Source organism: Dama dama, chromosome 2 (genome assembly GCF_033118175.1).
Source record: "Dama dama isolate Ldn47 chromosome 2, ASM3311817v1, whole genome shotgun sequence".
Classification (NCBI taxonomy): Eukaryota; Metazoa; Chordata; class Mammalia; order Artiodactyla; family Cervidae; genus Dama; species Dama dama.
The window spans coordinates 14,712,956-14,728,591 of record NC_083682.1 but is presented as its reverse complement, the minus strand read 5'-3'; the positions used below and the strand labels follow the sequence as shown (position 1 = coordinate 14,728,591).

General features: G+C 39.9%; 1 protein-coding gene across 12 annotated transcripts in view; it reads right to left on the bottom strand.

The window, feature by feature from the left end:
* ZBTB44 (zinc finger and BTB domain containing 44) overlaps positions 1-15,636 on the bottom strand; it is a 52,377-nt gene that overhangs the window by 7,496 nt on the left and 29,245 nt on the right. For all 12 annotated transcript variants that reach the window (XM_061166591.1, XM_061166592.1, XM_061166593.1 and 9 more), the window contains 2 exons: positions 13,688-14,761; positions 1,769-1,853 (listed from right to left, as the gene is read on the bottom strand). In XM_061166591.1, the coding sequence (XP_061022574.1) occupies positions 1,769-1,853; positions 13,688-14,705 (1,103 nt within the window). In that variant the 5' untranslated portion in view covers positions 14,706-14,761. The remainder of the gene's footprint in view (positions 1-1,768; positions 1,854-13,687; positions 14,762-15,636) is intronic.

The window sequence follows — 15,636 nt, the reverse complement described above, 5'->3', positions numbered from 1 at the left end:
ACTTATATGCAGAGTACATCATGAGAAATGCTGGGCTGGGTGAAAGAACAAGCTAGAATCAAGATTGCTGGGAGAAATAACAATAACCTCAGATATGCAGATGATACCACACTGATGGCAGAAAGTGAAGAAGAATTAAAGAGCCTCTTGATGAAAAGTGAAAGAGGAGAGTGAAAAAGTTGGTTTAAAACTCAACATTCAGAAAACTAAGATCATGGCATCTGGTCCCATCACTTCATGGCAAATGGATGGGGAAACAGTGGGAACAGTGACAGACATTATTTTTTGGGGCTCCAAAATTACTGCAGATGGTGACTGTAGCCATGAAATTAAAAGACGCTTGCTCCTTGGAAGAAAAGTTATGACCAACCTAGACAGCATATTAAAAAGCAGAGACGCTACTTTGCCAACGAAGGTCCGTCTAGTCAAGGCTGTGGTTTTTCTAGTAGTCACGTATGGACGTGAGAGTTGGACTGTAAAGAAAGCTGAGTGCTGAAGAATTGATGCTTTTGAGCTGTGGTGTTGGAGAAGACTCTTGAGAATCCCTTGGACTGCAAGGAGATCCAACCAGTCCATCCTAAATGAGATTAGTTCTGAATATTCACTGGAAGGACTGATACTGAAGCTGGAACTCCATAACTTTGGCCACCTGATGCAAAGAACTGACTCATTTGAAAAGACCCTGATGCTGGGAAAGTTTAAAGGCGAGAGAAGGGGATGACAGAGGATGAGATGGTTGGGTGGCATCAACGACTCAATGGACGAGTCTGAGTAAACTCCAGGAGTTGGTGATAGAGAGGAAGGTCTGGCTTGCTGCAGTCCAAGGGGTTGCAAAGAGTCAGACACAACTGAGCGACTGAACTGAACTACTGGAGAATTTAAAGAGTTTGCTACTTAGAACAGCAACACAATCTGACTTAATGTAAAAAACAAAATTCTGGCTGCTACACGGAGAAGGACGGGAGTAGAGGGGATCACGAAATCAGGGGCCAGCTGAAGGTTACTGCAGCAGTCAAGGCGAAAGGTGGTGGTGACCTGGGCTGAGGTGGTTGCAGCAGAGCTGGAGGAAAAGTGGATTGACAAGGAACGTGTTTTGGATGCAGAGCCCAAAGGACTTGTGGATGAAACACAGGGGTGGGTTTGAGGGAAAGGATCAAGTATAATTCCCAGAGACACTGCCGAAGAAATCGGGGCTTGATGATGATGCGGTTTACTGAGACAGGAAGGCTAGAAGAGCAGGTCTGAGGGAGGAGGCTGGAGCACTGTCTTAGTCTTAAGTCTGAAATGGCCCTGCTACATCTATGTGAGGATATCAGCAGGAAGGGTCAATGTGAAGACAATGACCTGGGAAACATGAGTATAAGGAAAAGGGTTTGGTGAACTGTTTTGGTAGCAGGTCAGGTATAATTATTTTTGGCTTTGCACACTACGTGATCTCTATATCAACCACTCAATTCTGCCATCCACAGACACAGCATGGTTGTGTCCCAATAAAATTTGATTTACAAATAAAGATGGTGGGAGAGAGAATTGGCCTGTGGGCCTCAAGTTTGCCAACACTTGAAACAGATACTACTTAAAGCAATGGAGCTGGGAAGTTTAGGAAATGCCTGAAAAACCTTGTCTAATTTATGTGGCTACCTCATGATTACAAAATATACAAAAGTCAGGTTTCAGTAAACTTTTATGTAATCCTAGATAAAATGCTCGGATTCAGAATTACATGCGGGACCCTTACAAGAAAACGTCCTACTGTGTTGGTACTAACCGATCATCATCATCTACGTGAGCGTTGGTGCTAGAAGTACCCTGAAGTGTAGGCAATCCTTCCGTGATGCCTTCATCTACTGAGCCTGTGAACAAGAGGACAGCTGTCAGTACTCAGGTGAAATAAATAAACCAGGATATAAATTGCAAGCTCTGTCTGTAAGACTTTGAACAGATTATCTACATGTGATTTTAAAAATCACGTGTAAAACAACAGATTCTTATATTACTACTTAAATTCTTTGGATTATTTCTTTGAGTATTTAATTTAGAAAGGAGCACAGAAATTCAAATATAAATGAAACAAAAATTGACATAAAACTAAATAATGTAACATTTAAGGAATCACTGACAAGTTTTTTTAAAGACATTTTATGGTGCTACACAGCTAACTTGTACATACACTTTTTACACAAATAAAAAGACAACTGTAGAGTGAACATGTGTACAATGTTCTCACAAACCCTAACACACTACACTGGCAGCTTCTTTAAAGTCCCCATTACCCTTCCCTGATCACAAACCCCTCTTTCCAAGAGCAATCATCATCCTGTCTTTCACAGTTATAACTTGTTTCCTTTTTTCCTCACCCTTCTTCATTTTTTTGGCTGTGACATGTGGCTTGTGGAATATTCCCTTACCAGAGATTCAACCAGCACTTCTAACAGTGAAAGCGCTAAGCCCTAACCACTGGACCACCAGGGAATTCTCTGTTGTGAGTATTCTTGTACAACAGTGCACGTATGCATGTTTTTTTTTTTTTTTTTTTTCCCCTATGGTATCTAAATCAGGAATGGATTTGCTTGGTCATAGGATATATATTTTTTTAACTTCATGTATTTGTTGAACCCTTCCCTGGTGGCTCAGTTGGTAAAGAGTTTGCCTGCAATCTGGAGACTGGGGTTCAATCCCTGGGTCAGGAAGATCCCCTGGAGAAGGAAATGGCAACCCACTCCAGTATTCTTGCCAGGAGAATCCCATGGACAGAGAAGCCTGGTGAGCTAGTCCGTGGGGTCATAGAGTCAGACATGAACTGAGTGACTACCATATTCACTTTCTATGAAATGCTTGTTCAAGTCTTGCTACTGAGTTGCCCCCTTCATTATAAAAGTTCTTTCCATGTTTTGGATACAAAGTCTTTTATCAGTGAAAGATGTTACAAATATTTCCCCCTCTTCCATGACTCCTCTTTTCATGGTTTCTTTTGATGACTCAAAGATTTATACTTTAATTGATCAGTCTTTTCCTTTATGGTTATGGCTTTGGGGGCTTGTTTTTAAAAATCCTTTCCTATCTCAAATTACTTTATGAAAGATTTAGATTTTGCCCTCGACACTTATATCTTTCTTGAACACACCTGGAGTTGATTTTGTGAAGGGAACACTTACTGAAAAGTCTCCTTTCTTCTCTGCTCCGCAGAGCTCTAAAGGCATGGGTTTGTTTCCAGGTACTAGTTCCATCTGCTGGTCTGTATTTGCATGAATGCCACACTGTACTTACTGCAGTTTTAGAATAATCTTGATGTCAGGCTGAGTAAATCCTCTTACCTTGCTCATTTCCTTCCTGAATATCTTTGCATTTCTTTATACATTTTAGAATTAACTTGTTGAATGTAAGTGATAATTATTTCATTTCTCCCTTTCTATCAGTTTGGAAATTACACAATCTTTTCCTATTCACTTTACTGGTTGCTTTGGAAATCAGACATGTACTTACCAAAATCGAAAGAAAACTACTTCTGCCTGGACAACAGAAGGATTTTGCAATTTACAAATTACTGCCTGATGTTTTATTTCTTTATCTGGATAAAGCCTCTATTTTTTCATATAAGCAATGTTTGTCCACATCTGTTCATGTTTACCTTTGCTCTTCATTCTTTTGTATATTAAACTTTCCATGTTCACTTTACGTCTACCTGTAGTCTATCCTTAAATGTTTTTTTAGTGATGATATTCTGAATCATTTTTCTTTGAGAATGCATTTCACCTTCATTCTTCAAAGATACTCTGTGTGCAGACATTTAGATTCACATTTATTTTCCTTAGCACATTAAAGATATCATTTCATTGGTCTCTAACATTATTAAGAAGTTAAATATACCTACATTCGTACCGTCCATAAGCCTTACCCTCTTCTACACCTGCAGTCTCTACCGTTATCTCTGTGATGGTTAATTTCTGTGTCAACATACTGGGCTAAGGGGTGGCCAGAGAGCAGGTAATATATCACTTCCAGGTGTACCTGTGAGCATGTTTCTAGAAAGATTAGCATTTTGGTAGACCCGAGTAAGGAGAATCATCTTCACCAATGCAGGTGGGTATTATTCAGTATGGTGAAGGGCTGAACAGAACACAAAGGTGAAAGAAGGGCAAACTGCTCTCTGCTTGAGCTGAGACATCCGTGGTCTCCTGCTTTTGAACATCAGTGCTTCTGGTTCTCAGGCCTTTAGTCTTGAACTGGGACTGATACTACCAGCCCTGAAGTTCCCAGGCCTTAGGATTTGGGCTGGAACTACACTACCAGCTTTCCTGGCCTCCACCTAGAAGACAGCAGACTCCGGGACTTCTGGTCCTCCATAACCACGTGAGCGAATCCCCCACCTCCCGCCTCACCCTGCATACGCCTCTGCCTATCTGTCCTACTGGGTTTGTTCCTCTGGAGAACCCTAACAGTTTGTGCAGCGCTTGGGTGGTTTCTTCTAATTTATCTTCTGATTTGCCAATTCTCTCTTCTGCTCAATTCAACCTGCTGCCAAAATATTTGATTAGCCATGGTTCCTTTGTGCTGGTTGTTTCTGACAGTGGTTATTGCCCTTGAAAACACCCTGGAGAGGACTGACTTGCTGAGGGAAGGATGAATGTGCCCTCTTCCAGAAAAGATTTCTGTTTGCCTCTGTGAGGTTCCTGGAAGGTAGGCACTATCTAAACCAATTTACTGTTTGAGATTCCTTGGCCTGCGCCCGCAAGGAGCAAGCATGACAGAAATCTGCAAGGGTTCTATCCATCAATCTCAGGGGTGTGTTTTTTCCCCCTTTTCATCTTCTAGGCAGCCCACTGCCAAGGTAGCTGTCTCCAAAGTTCCCCTGGAGTCTGAAGGAAGGTGAGCAGGTGCAGTCCTTGTGCTATGTGAACTCTGGGGCCCCTACTTCATGCATTCACCTTCTCTAAGACTTTGCAGCTTTCCTATGCTCTGGGTTGACCTCTGTCTCCCTCACCCTTTCAGCTGATGAACCAAAGCCCATTCGTGTTTAGGCAAATGTTTAGGGAAAAACAGGTTTTAGTGCTCTGGTGAGTACTTACCTCTCCGGGTCAGACTCTTCCTTAAAATTAACCCTGATCATCTTTTCAAATACCTTAAAAGGTGACTTAAAAAAAAAAAAAGGTATTTTTGTTTTCAATGGGAGGGTAGATCCAATCAGTCTCGCCAGCTCTCATCAGGTGTTGAATTCGGTCGATGTGTCTACCATGTGCAGAAAGCTGTGCTGCCCCAACTGAACCAAGGAGCCTCTGCAGCTGTACACTCTTCTGGTGGCAGTGTTGTAACAAAAAACTAAAATGTACTAACTGTAACAGTTTGTACAACACCACATACACGTGAACATTTAATAAACATCATCTGTTAACAGACACATAAGATTAAATTTCCTCCCAGTGAAAATTTAGAATCCAGCACTTCAGTTTTCCCTCTTGGAACACTCGAACCAGGTGACATCAGGAAATGAATATGCTTTCCACTTAAGTAAAATTCTCCTAAAAAACTAACCTAATCCCTTTTAAGGCATCCAAACTTTATTAAATCATTTGCATTACAAAATTTGTGCCAGAGCTGTATATTTTGCCTTGACTTCTTAAATATAGAACATTAAAGATTAACTTTTTCTTGTTTCTTGATGACTCAAGAACACCAATTGTTACACCTTGTTCCAATACACTGACAGAGGCTTCCGAAAGGAGACAAGACCCTATGTGTTTACATTAATCCCCAACTGCACCTCTATTCCTTCCACCCCCATGCCATCTCTCTCCCTTACTGGTCTGTGTTTGGCATTTCAGTGCATGCCTTTTCTTTTTCTCTTTCCCTTACTGTCAAGACATTTATGCCTTTTCCTTACGCCTACTCATCCAACTTATTCCTGATCCTTCTCATTGGTTTTCAAACCAGATGTGGGTTGGAAGACCAGATAATGCTGCATTTTGTTTAAGAAAAAGCTCTTGTCAATTTCTTCCCATTGTCACTTTTTCCTTTAAAGAAGAGGGAACTCTAACATTTCAATCTGTCTGAGGATAAAAACTGGAAAAGTTTCAGTATTTGGATATGGTCACCATGGACACACAAACAAATCTACTTTATAGTATTCTGCAGTTGTTCAGAATGCAGGCAACATTAAAGCTTATAGGTAAAGATTTGCGGGAAAAAAAAAAAAAAAAAAGCCTGGGGGTGTGATTTGGGCAGGCCAGAAAGACTGACCTAACTGACATATGACCACCAGGCAAGGCAAGCTATAATACTTCAGGAGAGGGTGGGGTCGTGGTGAGGTAGAAATAAAACTCACTGTGCTTCAGATTGATTCTGGTATTACCAAGAGTTTGCTTTAAAAGCTGGTCAAAAAGAACTAAGATGGAGAACAAGACATACCTAACAGATGGTCCCTCTTAAAACAAATCTACTTCCACATTCTAAAATATCTAAACCTTGGCCTCTAGATCCCTAACTTGATAGATAGAAAGCATGGAAAGTAAAACAAAGGGCACTCTCTTCTTGTCCATGACACATTAAATGAGCCAAAAGCTAAAAATAAAAACCATTCCAAGCTAAATTAAGAGTTAAAACAGACTTTTAGAAATCTATCCATACTGTGGGCACTGTAACACAGTGTTGTATCAGTTATGCAACTATACACAAAAATAAATCTTGTAAATTTTTTCTTTTTCCTAACATGATGGCTTCTGCCCATCAATGCAAGTAATCATATTAATTGGAATGTTACTTGAACCGATTTAATAGAAGGATACACAGCATTTACTTTGCTGAGGTAACAGTGATGTTTATTAAATTATTATAACAAAGTTTCCTGTTTAAACTATAAGAATTCTGCTCTCAGTGGTATGGGGATTAAGAATTCTGACTTACCAGCTTTATATGTTAAGGCTACCTTATCAAGAGAGATTCTACTCTCTTCCACCATTAAGCAGTGCTCTTCCATCAAAATGAGTCTTGTTTTTGCTAACCATTGTTTAAGTACTTAAGACACTTAAAAAACCCTTCTGGTGGTGAGAAATAATCACAGTGGTCATCTACTACTGAGCTTTTACCATACGCCAGCCACTGCTCTGCATGTGTTAAACACACCTTATGTCATACTTGAGAAAGAGGAACTGGCTTGACACTGACGCGTTTTTCTGTTGGACGTAAAACAACCTCACAGAATATCAACATCGGACCCTGTCACACTGGTCTCAAACACGTAACTTTTTTTAAGCACAGACAAAAACAAGGTTATTGTGCAATCATACAAACTGAACCTCCCCTTGCAAAAGTAATGGATGTCCCTGCTGCTTTAGGTTCACTTTGGTCTGCATTCCTAGATCTCTGTTAAGATTCTCAGTAAGTCATCTGTGATTTCTGATATCACCAGTCCCTGAGCAAATCCCACTTCCTTGAATCCTCCTTAAAATCACATAACACAAGCCCAAACCCTCTACTAAGTCCTTTCCAACACGTTCTTATGAGAAGCCCTGAAGGCCCCGCTCCCACCAGTGTGTGATCTCCCTCACTGCAAATGGGCACTGAACTCAACTTGCTGAATTATAGGTGGCTCCTGGTGGTCTCTGGGGAATATACTGGGTATCCAATTAGACTTGTCACTGTTCCTTGATGAAACTATTTTCTGGCCTTCTAACACCTGCTCCTATAACCTATTGAGAGTCGACTCCCATCTACAAGAGGAATACACTGTAATGAGTGGATGGATACAGACAAGATCAGTCCCTATGAACTGGCCCTCGAGGCTGAGGTCAGAAAGACCGCTGACTGGCAAAAACATTTCAAAACTTTAAAAGGTATGACATAAAATCTTGAAAATATAATGTAAAATGACAGATGTCAGTCAGAAAAGACTACATATTGCTGCTCTCATTTATAGGAAATATCTGGAACAGGCAAATCTATACAGACAGTGTATAAGTATTTATCTGGGACTAGGGGTGGGTCCTGGAGAGAGGGATTGTGGGGTTTCTTTTGGGGGGATGACTATACAACTCTGTGAACATACTAAAACCCACTACTGTATACACTTTTAATGGGTAAATTTCATGATATATAAATTGTATTTCAATAAAGACGTTTAAAAAAACCTTATAAGGACCTGACTTCAAGTTTGTCTTCGTGTCCTGAGAATGGGTTTGCTTAGTTTCAAATGCCCAGAACCAGATTTTGTCCGATCCCTGGCCTCTGCAACTGGAAATAAAAAATTACACAAGCATTATTCTTGTGGACTGCTACAGTTCTCATGGGGTATCTCAATCTGAAACTGCATCTCTCTCTGGCCAAACATCTGCTTCCTTCATGCTTTCTCCGTAACTAACACGTTACACTTATCTCTCAGCTGACTCAATTTCACCAAGGACAATTCGGAGTTGGAAGTAGCAGTTTTGTGGGGAGCTTCAGGCATGAACAAGATTGTTCATTTGTGATACATCAACACTGTACCAACACTGAAGCAGGGACTTCAAGAGGTACCCCGATGGATGCTTCTGGCGTATGGTCTTCCTGGAAATGACATAACCTTGTTTAAGACAAGAACAAGAACCAAGCACTGAGGTACACTTTTAAACACCTTCAAATGAGCTATTGGTTTGTTTATTGTTTACTTTTAAGGTAGATTGAGGCTTCCTCATGCTAAAGGGCTATGCTGTAATGGCAGAAGAAAAATGAGCAGATTCTGTATTCCTGACTAGGAAATAGCAACTATTTCTCAAGTAATAGGACCACACATTACACTGATTTTGCTTTGGAAAAACCCCATAAGCATGATCTTTTAAAAACAGACTCTCCAATATCCCCATCATCCACAAAAGTTTAGAAAAAGAGAACAAATGGAATTCTAAAACTATATTTATCAAAGCACTTAAGAACCCTCAAACTTCCACAGTCCTAAGTACTGCCAAGAGTCTTGATGGCAATAAGATAAATCATCTCTAAGATCCACAAGGTGACCCCTTATGAGGTAACAGTGGGTTCCTGTTTCAGGTGGGAATTTTGGTTTAAATTTTAGGTTCTACCTGGTTACCAACTGATACGATTAAATACTACAATGATACTCCAGGTTTATCACAAACACAGAAGAGCCTATGAATGATTTAAAATCTGGAGTTTTGTCTTCTGGAAAAGATGCCACCAGAGAAAACTGTCCAGTGGTATCAATAGAAAGGAACTGATCAGATGTTACCACTGGTTCAGCAGTAACAGTTCGAGGTGACATTCACTGGATTCATAGTTTCCAACTTGAAAGACATCACATCCTTCTGACTCCTGTACATCCATTCCCTCTAAGGTATTCTCCAAAAGGTAACGACCTCAAAAGTGGACAGCTCCTACCCAAGATGGCAAAATCAGATTAATTTTCTGACTCTTCAGTACTTCTCTCTTTACTAATACTATTAATCATTCCTATTAAAGCCAATATGGTCTTTCATCTTCACCCTATTGTTTCTGACCTCCTAAGATCTCCTTCTGCCACTTAAGAAAAAACCTCTTGTACCCCCACCCTAGACCACAGTCACTAATATGAATTTAACAGATTGTTGGATCTATTATCCTCCATCTGACCCTGCTGACAAAAATTTAGTAACTGTTCTTTTAAGCACCGCAGAAGGTAGAGTCCCTTTTATAGGCAACATTATATATCATATTTCAGCCTTCTGCCACAGAGAAATGGACCCTGACCTCAAACCAACATGCTTCTGCTGCAATTACAATCCTAACAGCAAGGCCTATTCAGTCAGAAAGACCAGAATCCTAGAACCATCCCAATTATGATAGCCAGTTGGTTCTCTTCAGAGACACTTGAGTCTGACTTGCAGAAACTGTTTAACTCCATTCAAAGAATCTGTCCATTTTAAGGGACCAAAACTGCCTCACTCCTGCTGCAGTGAGCAGTTCTTACACTTTCAATATGCCCACTACTAGAACACTACTTCTATGTGGACACAGGGTTTACCCAAGCTTGCTGCACACTAACTTATCCTGTATAGTTAGCTAATTGTTAGGGATTTTCAGATATTCAAACCACCATCTCAATGTGTTCAACTGCAGGTGTATTCCTGGTGGTCTTGCTGGAGAGCACTGACATACAACACAGAGTGACTACTGTCATTACTTTATGGTTGTGGGAACCTAGTGAGGCTCAGGGACTTATTCAAAGTCACACATCTAGTAAGCGGCAGAAACTGAGAGCAGATTCTAGACCTGCCTGACTCCAAGTCCTGAACTTTTCATCATTTCCCCATACTGCACATATGCTCCATCATTCTAACTGCTCACCCCAACTAGTTTACCTACTCACTAATGCTACCGAGAAACTGTCAAACTATTTCTCAACATCTTAACTGACCCTCGTAACAATCACTTCTCTTTTAATGGCAGATTTTAGAGTCTAGAGTCCTTTTCATTTAAACAAATTTCATTGAATTTCACTTTTCTGTAAGGCGTTTAGTGTATACATTTGGAGTTAACAGGGGTAGCTGAGAGTAATTAGTGCGTTTGCTCTGAAGGTAAAGAAAAGACAACTCATTTGGATAATTTGATTATTCAGATCAGAGTTCTTTCATATGTCTGATCTGTAACAGAATCTACATTTGTAATAGTATATACTGGAAATTATTCTTGGGTAACTGAAAGGCTTATTGTACTATGGTCCTAACTTCTCTATTTAATTGTGTTAATAACAAGGCAAAGCTTGAGCTGATTAGGTATACTCGAGAGTGGTTAAAATAAGGCTATTTCACATAGCTAGTTAGCAAGATGTTCAGTTATATTAGTATTTGATTTCTAAGTTCTCAGATAAATAATTAATAGTAATAATAATTACCTGTTAGTTCACTATTTAGAAGGTACAAAGGTGTTTTCAAGATTAAAGATGTCAGTAATTTAACAAAAACCGGGTTATATTGACACATAGCTAGGATCTCCTGCCATCAAATACATTATTCAATGTGTGGTTATCTGGAAAGTACAAAATTATCTTGATCCAACTTTAGAAATATTATCTTTAATAGGTATTGTGGGAAGAACTGCATTCCTTCCCATCCCCCCCAAGGCATACTCACGCTCTAACCTCCAATACCAGTAAATATACTCTTATTTGGAAACAAGGTCTCTGCAGAGAGACCTAGGTAATTACCATTACCTAGAGTGTATGAAGCAAATGGCAACCCACTCCAGTATTCTTGCCTAGAGAATCCCATGCACAGAGGAGTCTGGTGGGCTAGCAAAGAGTCGGACATGACTTATCGACTAAACAACAACAACAACAGAGTATATGATTATCTCTACCTAGTTGTGGTAGACACTGCTAGTTGCAAACAATATCCATTCTCCTACAATTCTGTGAGGTGGTTTCATACCCAGCTAATATACAAGTTAGAAGAGATCATACTGTAGTAGGGTGGGCCATAATCCAATGACTGGTGTCCTGAGGAGGGAGATCTGGAAGAAGGCCCAGAAAGATGGGGGCAGAAAGTGAAGAGATGCAGCTAAACTCTGAGGCCCATCAGGAGTGTTAATGACTGTCAGCAGCTAGAAAAGAGCAAAGAAAGATCCTTCCCTACAGACCTGCCGGCACCTTAAGTTCAGATTTTCGGCCTTCTGAACTGTGAGAGAATACAATTCTGCCGTGTGACGTCTGTAGCGGCTGGTGTGGCAACCCTGGGAAACTCATGTAGTGCATCAGAATCCAAGAACGTAACAACGTTAACACAGCCCTCCTGGTTCTCCAACCTCGTGGAGAAATCCTCTTCACTCATCTCTGCTGGCTTCCCTTCTCTCCCTGAATATAGATTATTTCTCAAGGAGCAGTTCTCTGGTTCTGGCTCTTACAAACACATTTTCCTGTTGAGAGTCAATGTGTCACTGCTAAAAGTGCTAAAGTGATCACCTCCAGTCCTGACCTCAAGGGCTCTGAGGCACGTTGCCTAGTCATCACCCAAGCACAGTTCACAAAGAATTGATCTTGCTGAGTTAACTCTTAAAACTGGGCTTCTACCTCCTCCCAATGACTTTCATCGTAGTTATGGTATTTAATAGATTCCTATCAAGTGTACGATTACCATTATTTTTTGCACCATTAAGAAAGAAAAAGTAACTGTAAAGATTATTAATTGTAAAGCATATCTGAATTTAGAGATAATAAAATGTGAAAAACTGTGACTTATAATCAATGACAATAATGTTATCTCTTTTTCTAGTCATCCATGAACCCTGACCTTCTTATTCCCTCAAACCACATATTCATTAACATCAGGTAGTAATGATTCTTCCTTTACAAAGTTTCTTCATACCCATTTTCTTTACAGTATGACTTCAAGTATCTTCTTTCACACAAAGACAACTGTACTATATCTGGCTTGTGGACTGTCTCTCCCCAGCCAACCCCTTATGAATTTGACCAATTTTCCTAAAATATCTGTAAAATACTTTTTCATTCCATTTAAGGTAGACTCCTTATTATCACTAGGATAAAACCCAAGTTTACTTGCCCTAGCTGTGGTAGACACTGCTAGTTGCAGACAATATCTATTTTCCTATAATTTTGTGAGGTAGTTACATACTCAACTAATATATATATACCCCCAGATTATTTTGCAGCTGGGAAAGGCCACACATATGACATTATCTGGCAGAAGTTTTTTTGAGAGTTCTAGAAACATTTTCCATACAAGCATTACCCCTTTCTAAAATACAAGGCTAAAGATGAAGCAAAAAACCTGTAACCACGAAGTATACAGATGACAGACTAAAGATGGTGGACTGCAAAAATACAAGGGACCTAGGCCACTGCAGAGCCACTATACTACTCCTGGACTTCCTATTTCTGAACATTCTACGCAAAAAAAAAAAAATCCCGTTGGGTTTAAGCCACTTTGAAGGGATTGTTATATGCAGTTGAATGCAATCCTAACTGAAACTAGTGTTTGAGGCTTTTCAAACATGTTCTCAATCACTCATTTTTCTTATTTCCCATTATATTCTATACTTGCAGGTTTTCATGCTTTATTCACATCACTGTGCTTTGAATTCACTGCTTTATCAAACATGCAGTGAATGTTCTTCCACATCTCTGAGCTTCTATACATTTTCAAAGGAATGTTATTCCCTCACTTGGGTAAACTCCTACTTATTACGTAAGATCCAGCTCAAACATGCAGTGTTAACTTGATCTCTCCTGTGTGAACCTCTAACACTGTTTATACCTCTAGCCTAGTTTTAATTGTTGACTTACTCATCTGCTTTCTCAATTAATGGTGTTAACTCCTCGGATGCAAGCACTGTCTTTTTCATCATTTATTCCCCCAAGTTTGGCACATGGTAAGTTTTTAATAAATAATTTTAGTAAAGAACAAAACACTAACTGCATTTTTAAAACTGGTATTTTTTGTACTGAAAGTAATTCACAATTCATTGGTATATGAACTGTGCCATAATATATGTGTCCCATCAGATACTGTTCAACTACTTTCTTTCTACTCATGTGTAACTCACTAAAAAAATATGGTAGGACTGATAGCATCTAAAAAATCTCAGTTACCATGTTTTATTCTTCTTAATATTTCCTATAGGATACAGTACAAAACTTATCTAGTAAGCATTTAAAAATGCCTGCCCATACTTTATAGCATCATGGAAAACACAGAAGACATGATACCTATGGAGGAAGACTGGGGACTAATCAGAAGGTCCTCTTGCACTTGCTCACTTCCTGGCACTGTCTGCTGATCACTCAGTGAACTCTGAGATGCACTGACAGGCTGGGATACTTCCTCATGGACCTCCTCGTCACTTAACCTTTCCACTTTGACCCGGACATCTTCCTCAGCACCCAGAGACAAGGTAGCTTTTGTGCTCTCGCAAGTCACATAATCAGTCATTCTTCTCCCTGTCTCAGATGGGCCAGGTAATTCTAAAGTCCGGGTATTTTCCGCTTGCTTAACCTTATCAGGCTGATTCCTTCGATCAATTCCAAAAGGAAAAGTCCAGGGAAAAGCTAGAGAAGAGTCAACTGGTTGATTTCTATTTTCTGAATAGGAAGTTGAAGAATTCAACACCTGGGGAGAACTTGTTTGTGTGCTACACTTTACAGGACTTTCAGGAGACATAACAATGTAGCTTTTGCGCTTTCTCCGTGATTCTCGGCAGACGGGGATGGTTCTTTCTACCACACTGCACTCTGAAGACACTGGAGAAATGCTTCCATCTCGAGACGTAAAATTGCAGTTAGAGTTATTTTCTTGTCCAGCATCCAGACCCTTTTCTGGTTGGCTGTTGGGTGTATTCCATAAAATGCTTGATTTCATGAACTCTGAGCAGGTGCTAGCAACACTGAACATTTGCATATAGCTGGCTGCAGCTAGAACATCAATGATATTTTCTGTGTTAATTGACAGAGTGGCTGTGTATGCATACTCTAAAAGGGGTATAAAGCCAGTCACTGTAACATGATGCAAATCCAACACATTCTTGTTCTCATCCTCTGCTTGGCCTACAAGTTTGGTGCGAAAGAAATCACTGCAAGCTGCTAGTACCACCTTATGTGCCCGAAAGATTTTGTCCTGGACACGAATAGTGATATCACAAAAATGTCCATCATTTCGAAGCATATTTAGCTTTCCAAGCATTTCCTGGCTGTGGGAAGAGGAGCTATGAGTAAACGTTTTCACACCCATCTTTCCCTTCCTCTTCTATAGATGCTCTTCAAGGATGCAAATGAGTCAGAAATGTCCTAAAAGATACATAAAATAAGCATTAATTAATGGTTCAGTAGCTGAAATACAAGGTGATTGAGATTGTTTTCATGAGGCCACCATGCTAAGTAGAAAGGTGAAAGGTGGCCATGGGAAAGTCCAAGGTAAGAACCACGTTAAAATATACTCCCGGTGCCTGCGCCCTGAAGCATCCTACCAGAGGAGTCTGTGTGCTCATGTCATACGCATAGCTTACACAAGACGAGCCCCTATAACTGCCACTGCTTGCAAACCACATGCCAGATACTGTTCAAATGTGTCACATTTCATAATTTGATTGTCATGTCTCTACCAATAGGTACATTTTACTGCTGTTGAAGAGAAAAGGGCTAACTACCTTGAAGAAGTCAAAGTTGTTAAGTTGCAGACCTAGGGTTCAAATCCAGGCAGGCTGGCCCCAGAACCTGCACCCTAAACCTCAATGCTTTATCCTGCCTCTTTCAGGATATGAGGTGAGTACAAGTGGCCAAGAGTCTAGGTCTTAGAATGTAATAGGTCTGCATTCTTTCTTCAACAATTCCTCCAAGGTTGTTATAAGATCTGAATAAAACACATGCAGCACATGCGTAAGCACGGTATTCGGCACTTTGTGCGACAAGAAAAAAGTGACTGCTTTTTATATTACTAACACAACAAAACCACCTTTCTGGAAGGAAATTTATAAAACAAATGTTTAAAATCAGACACTTGATTGGGTTTTTCCTTAAAAAAAAAACAAAACACTGATTTGCCTTTATCAGATTTTACATTTATTTACTAAAAGTTAAAAAAAACTGACCTTCTTAAATACTTTTAATTTCTCAAATCTAATAATACTTTTAAATACTAGTTCTTATAGTACTTTCCCCTTAAA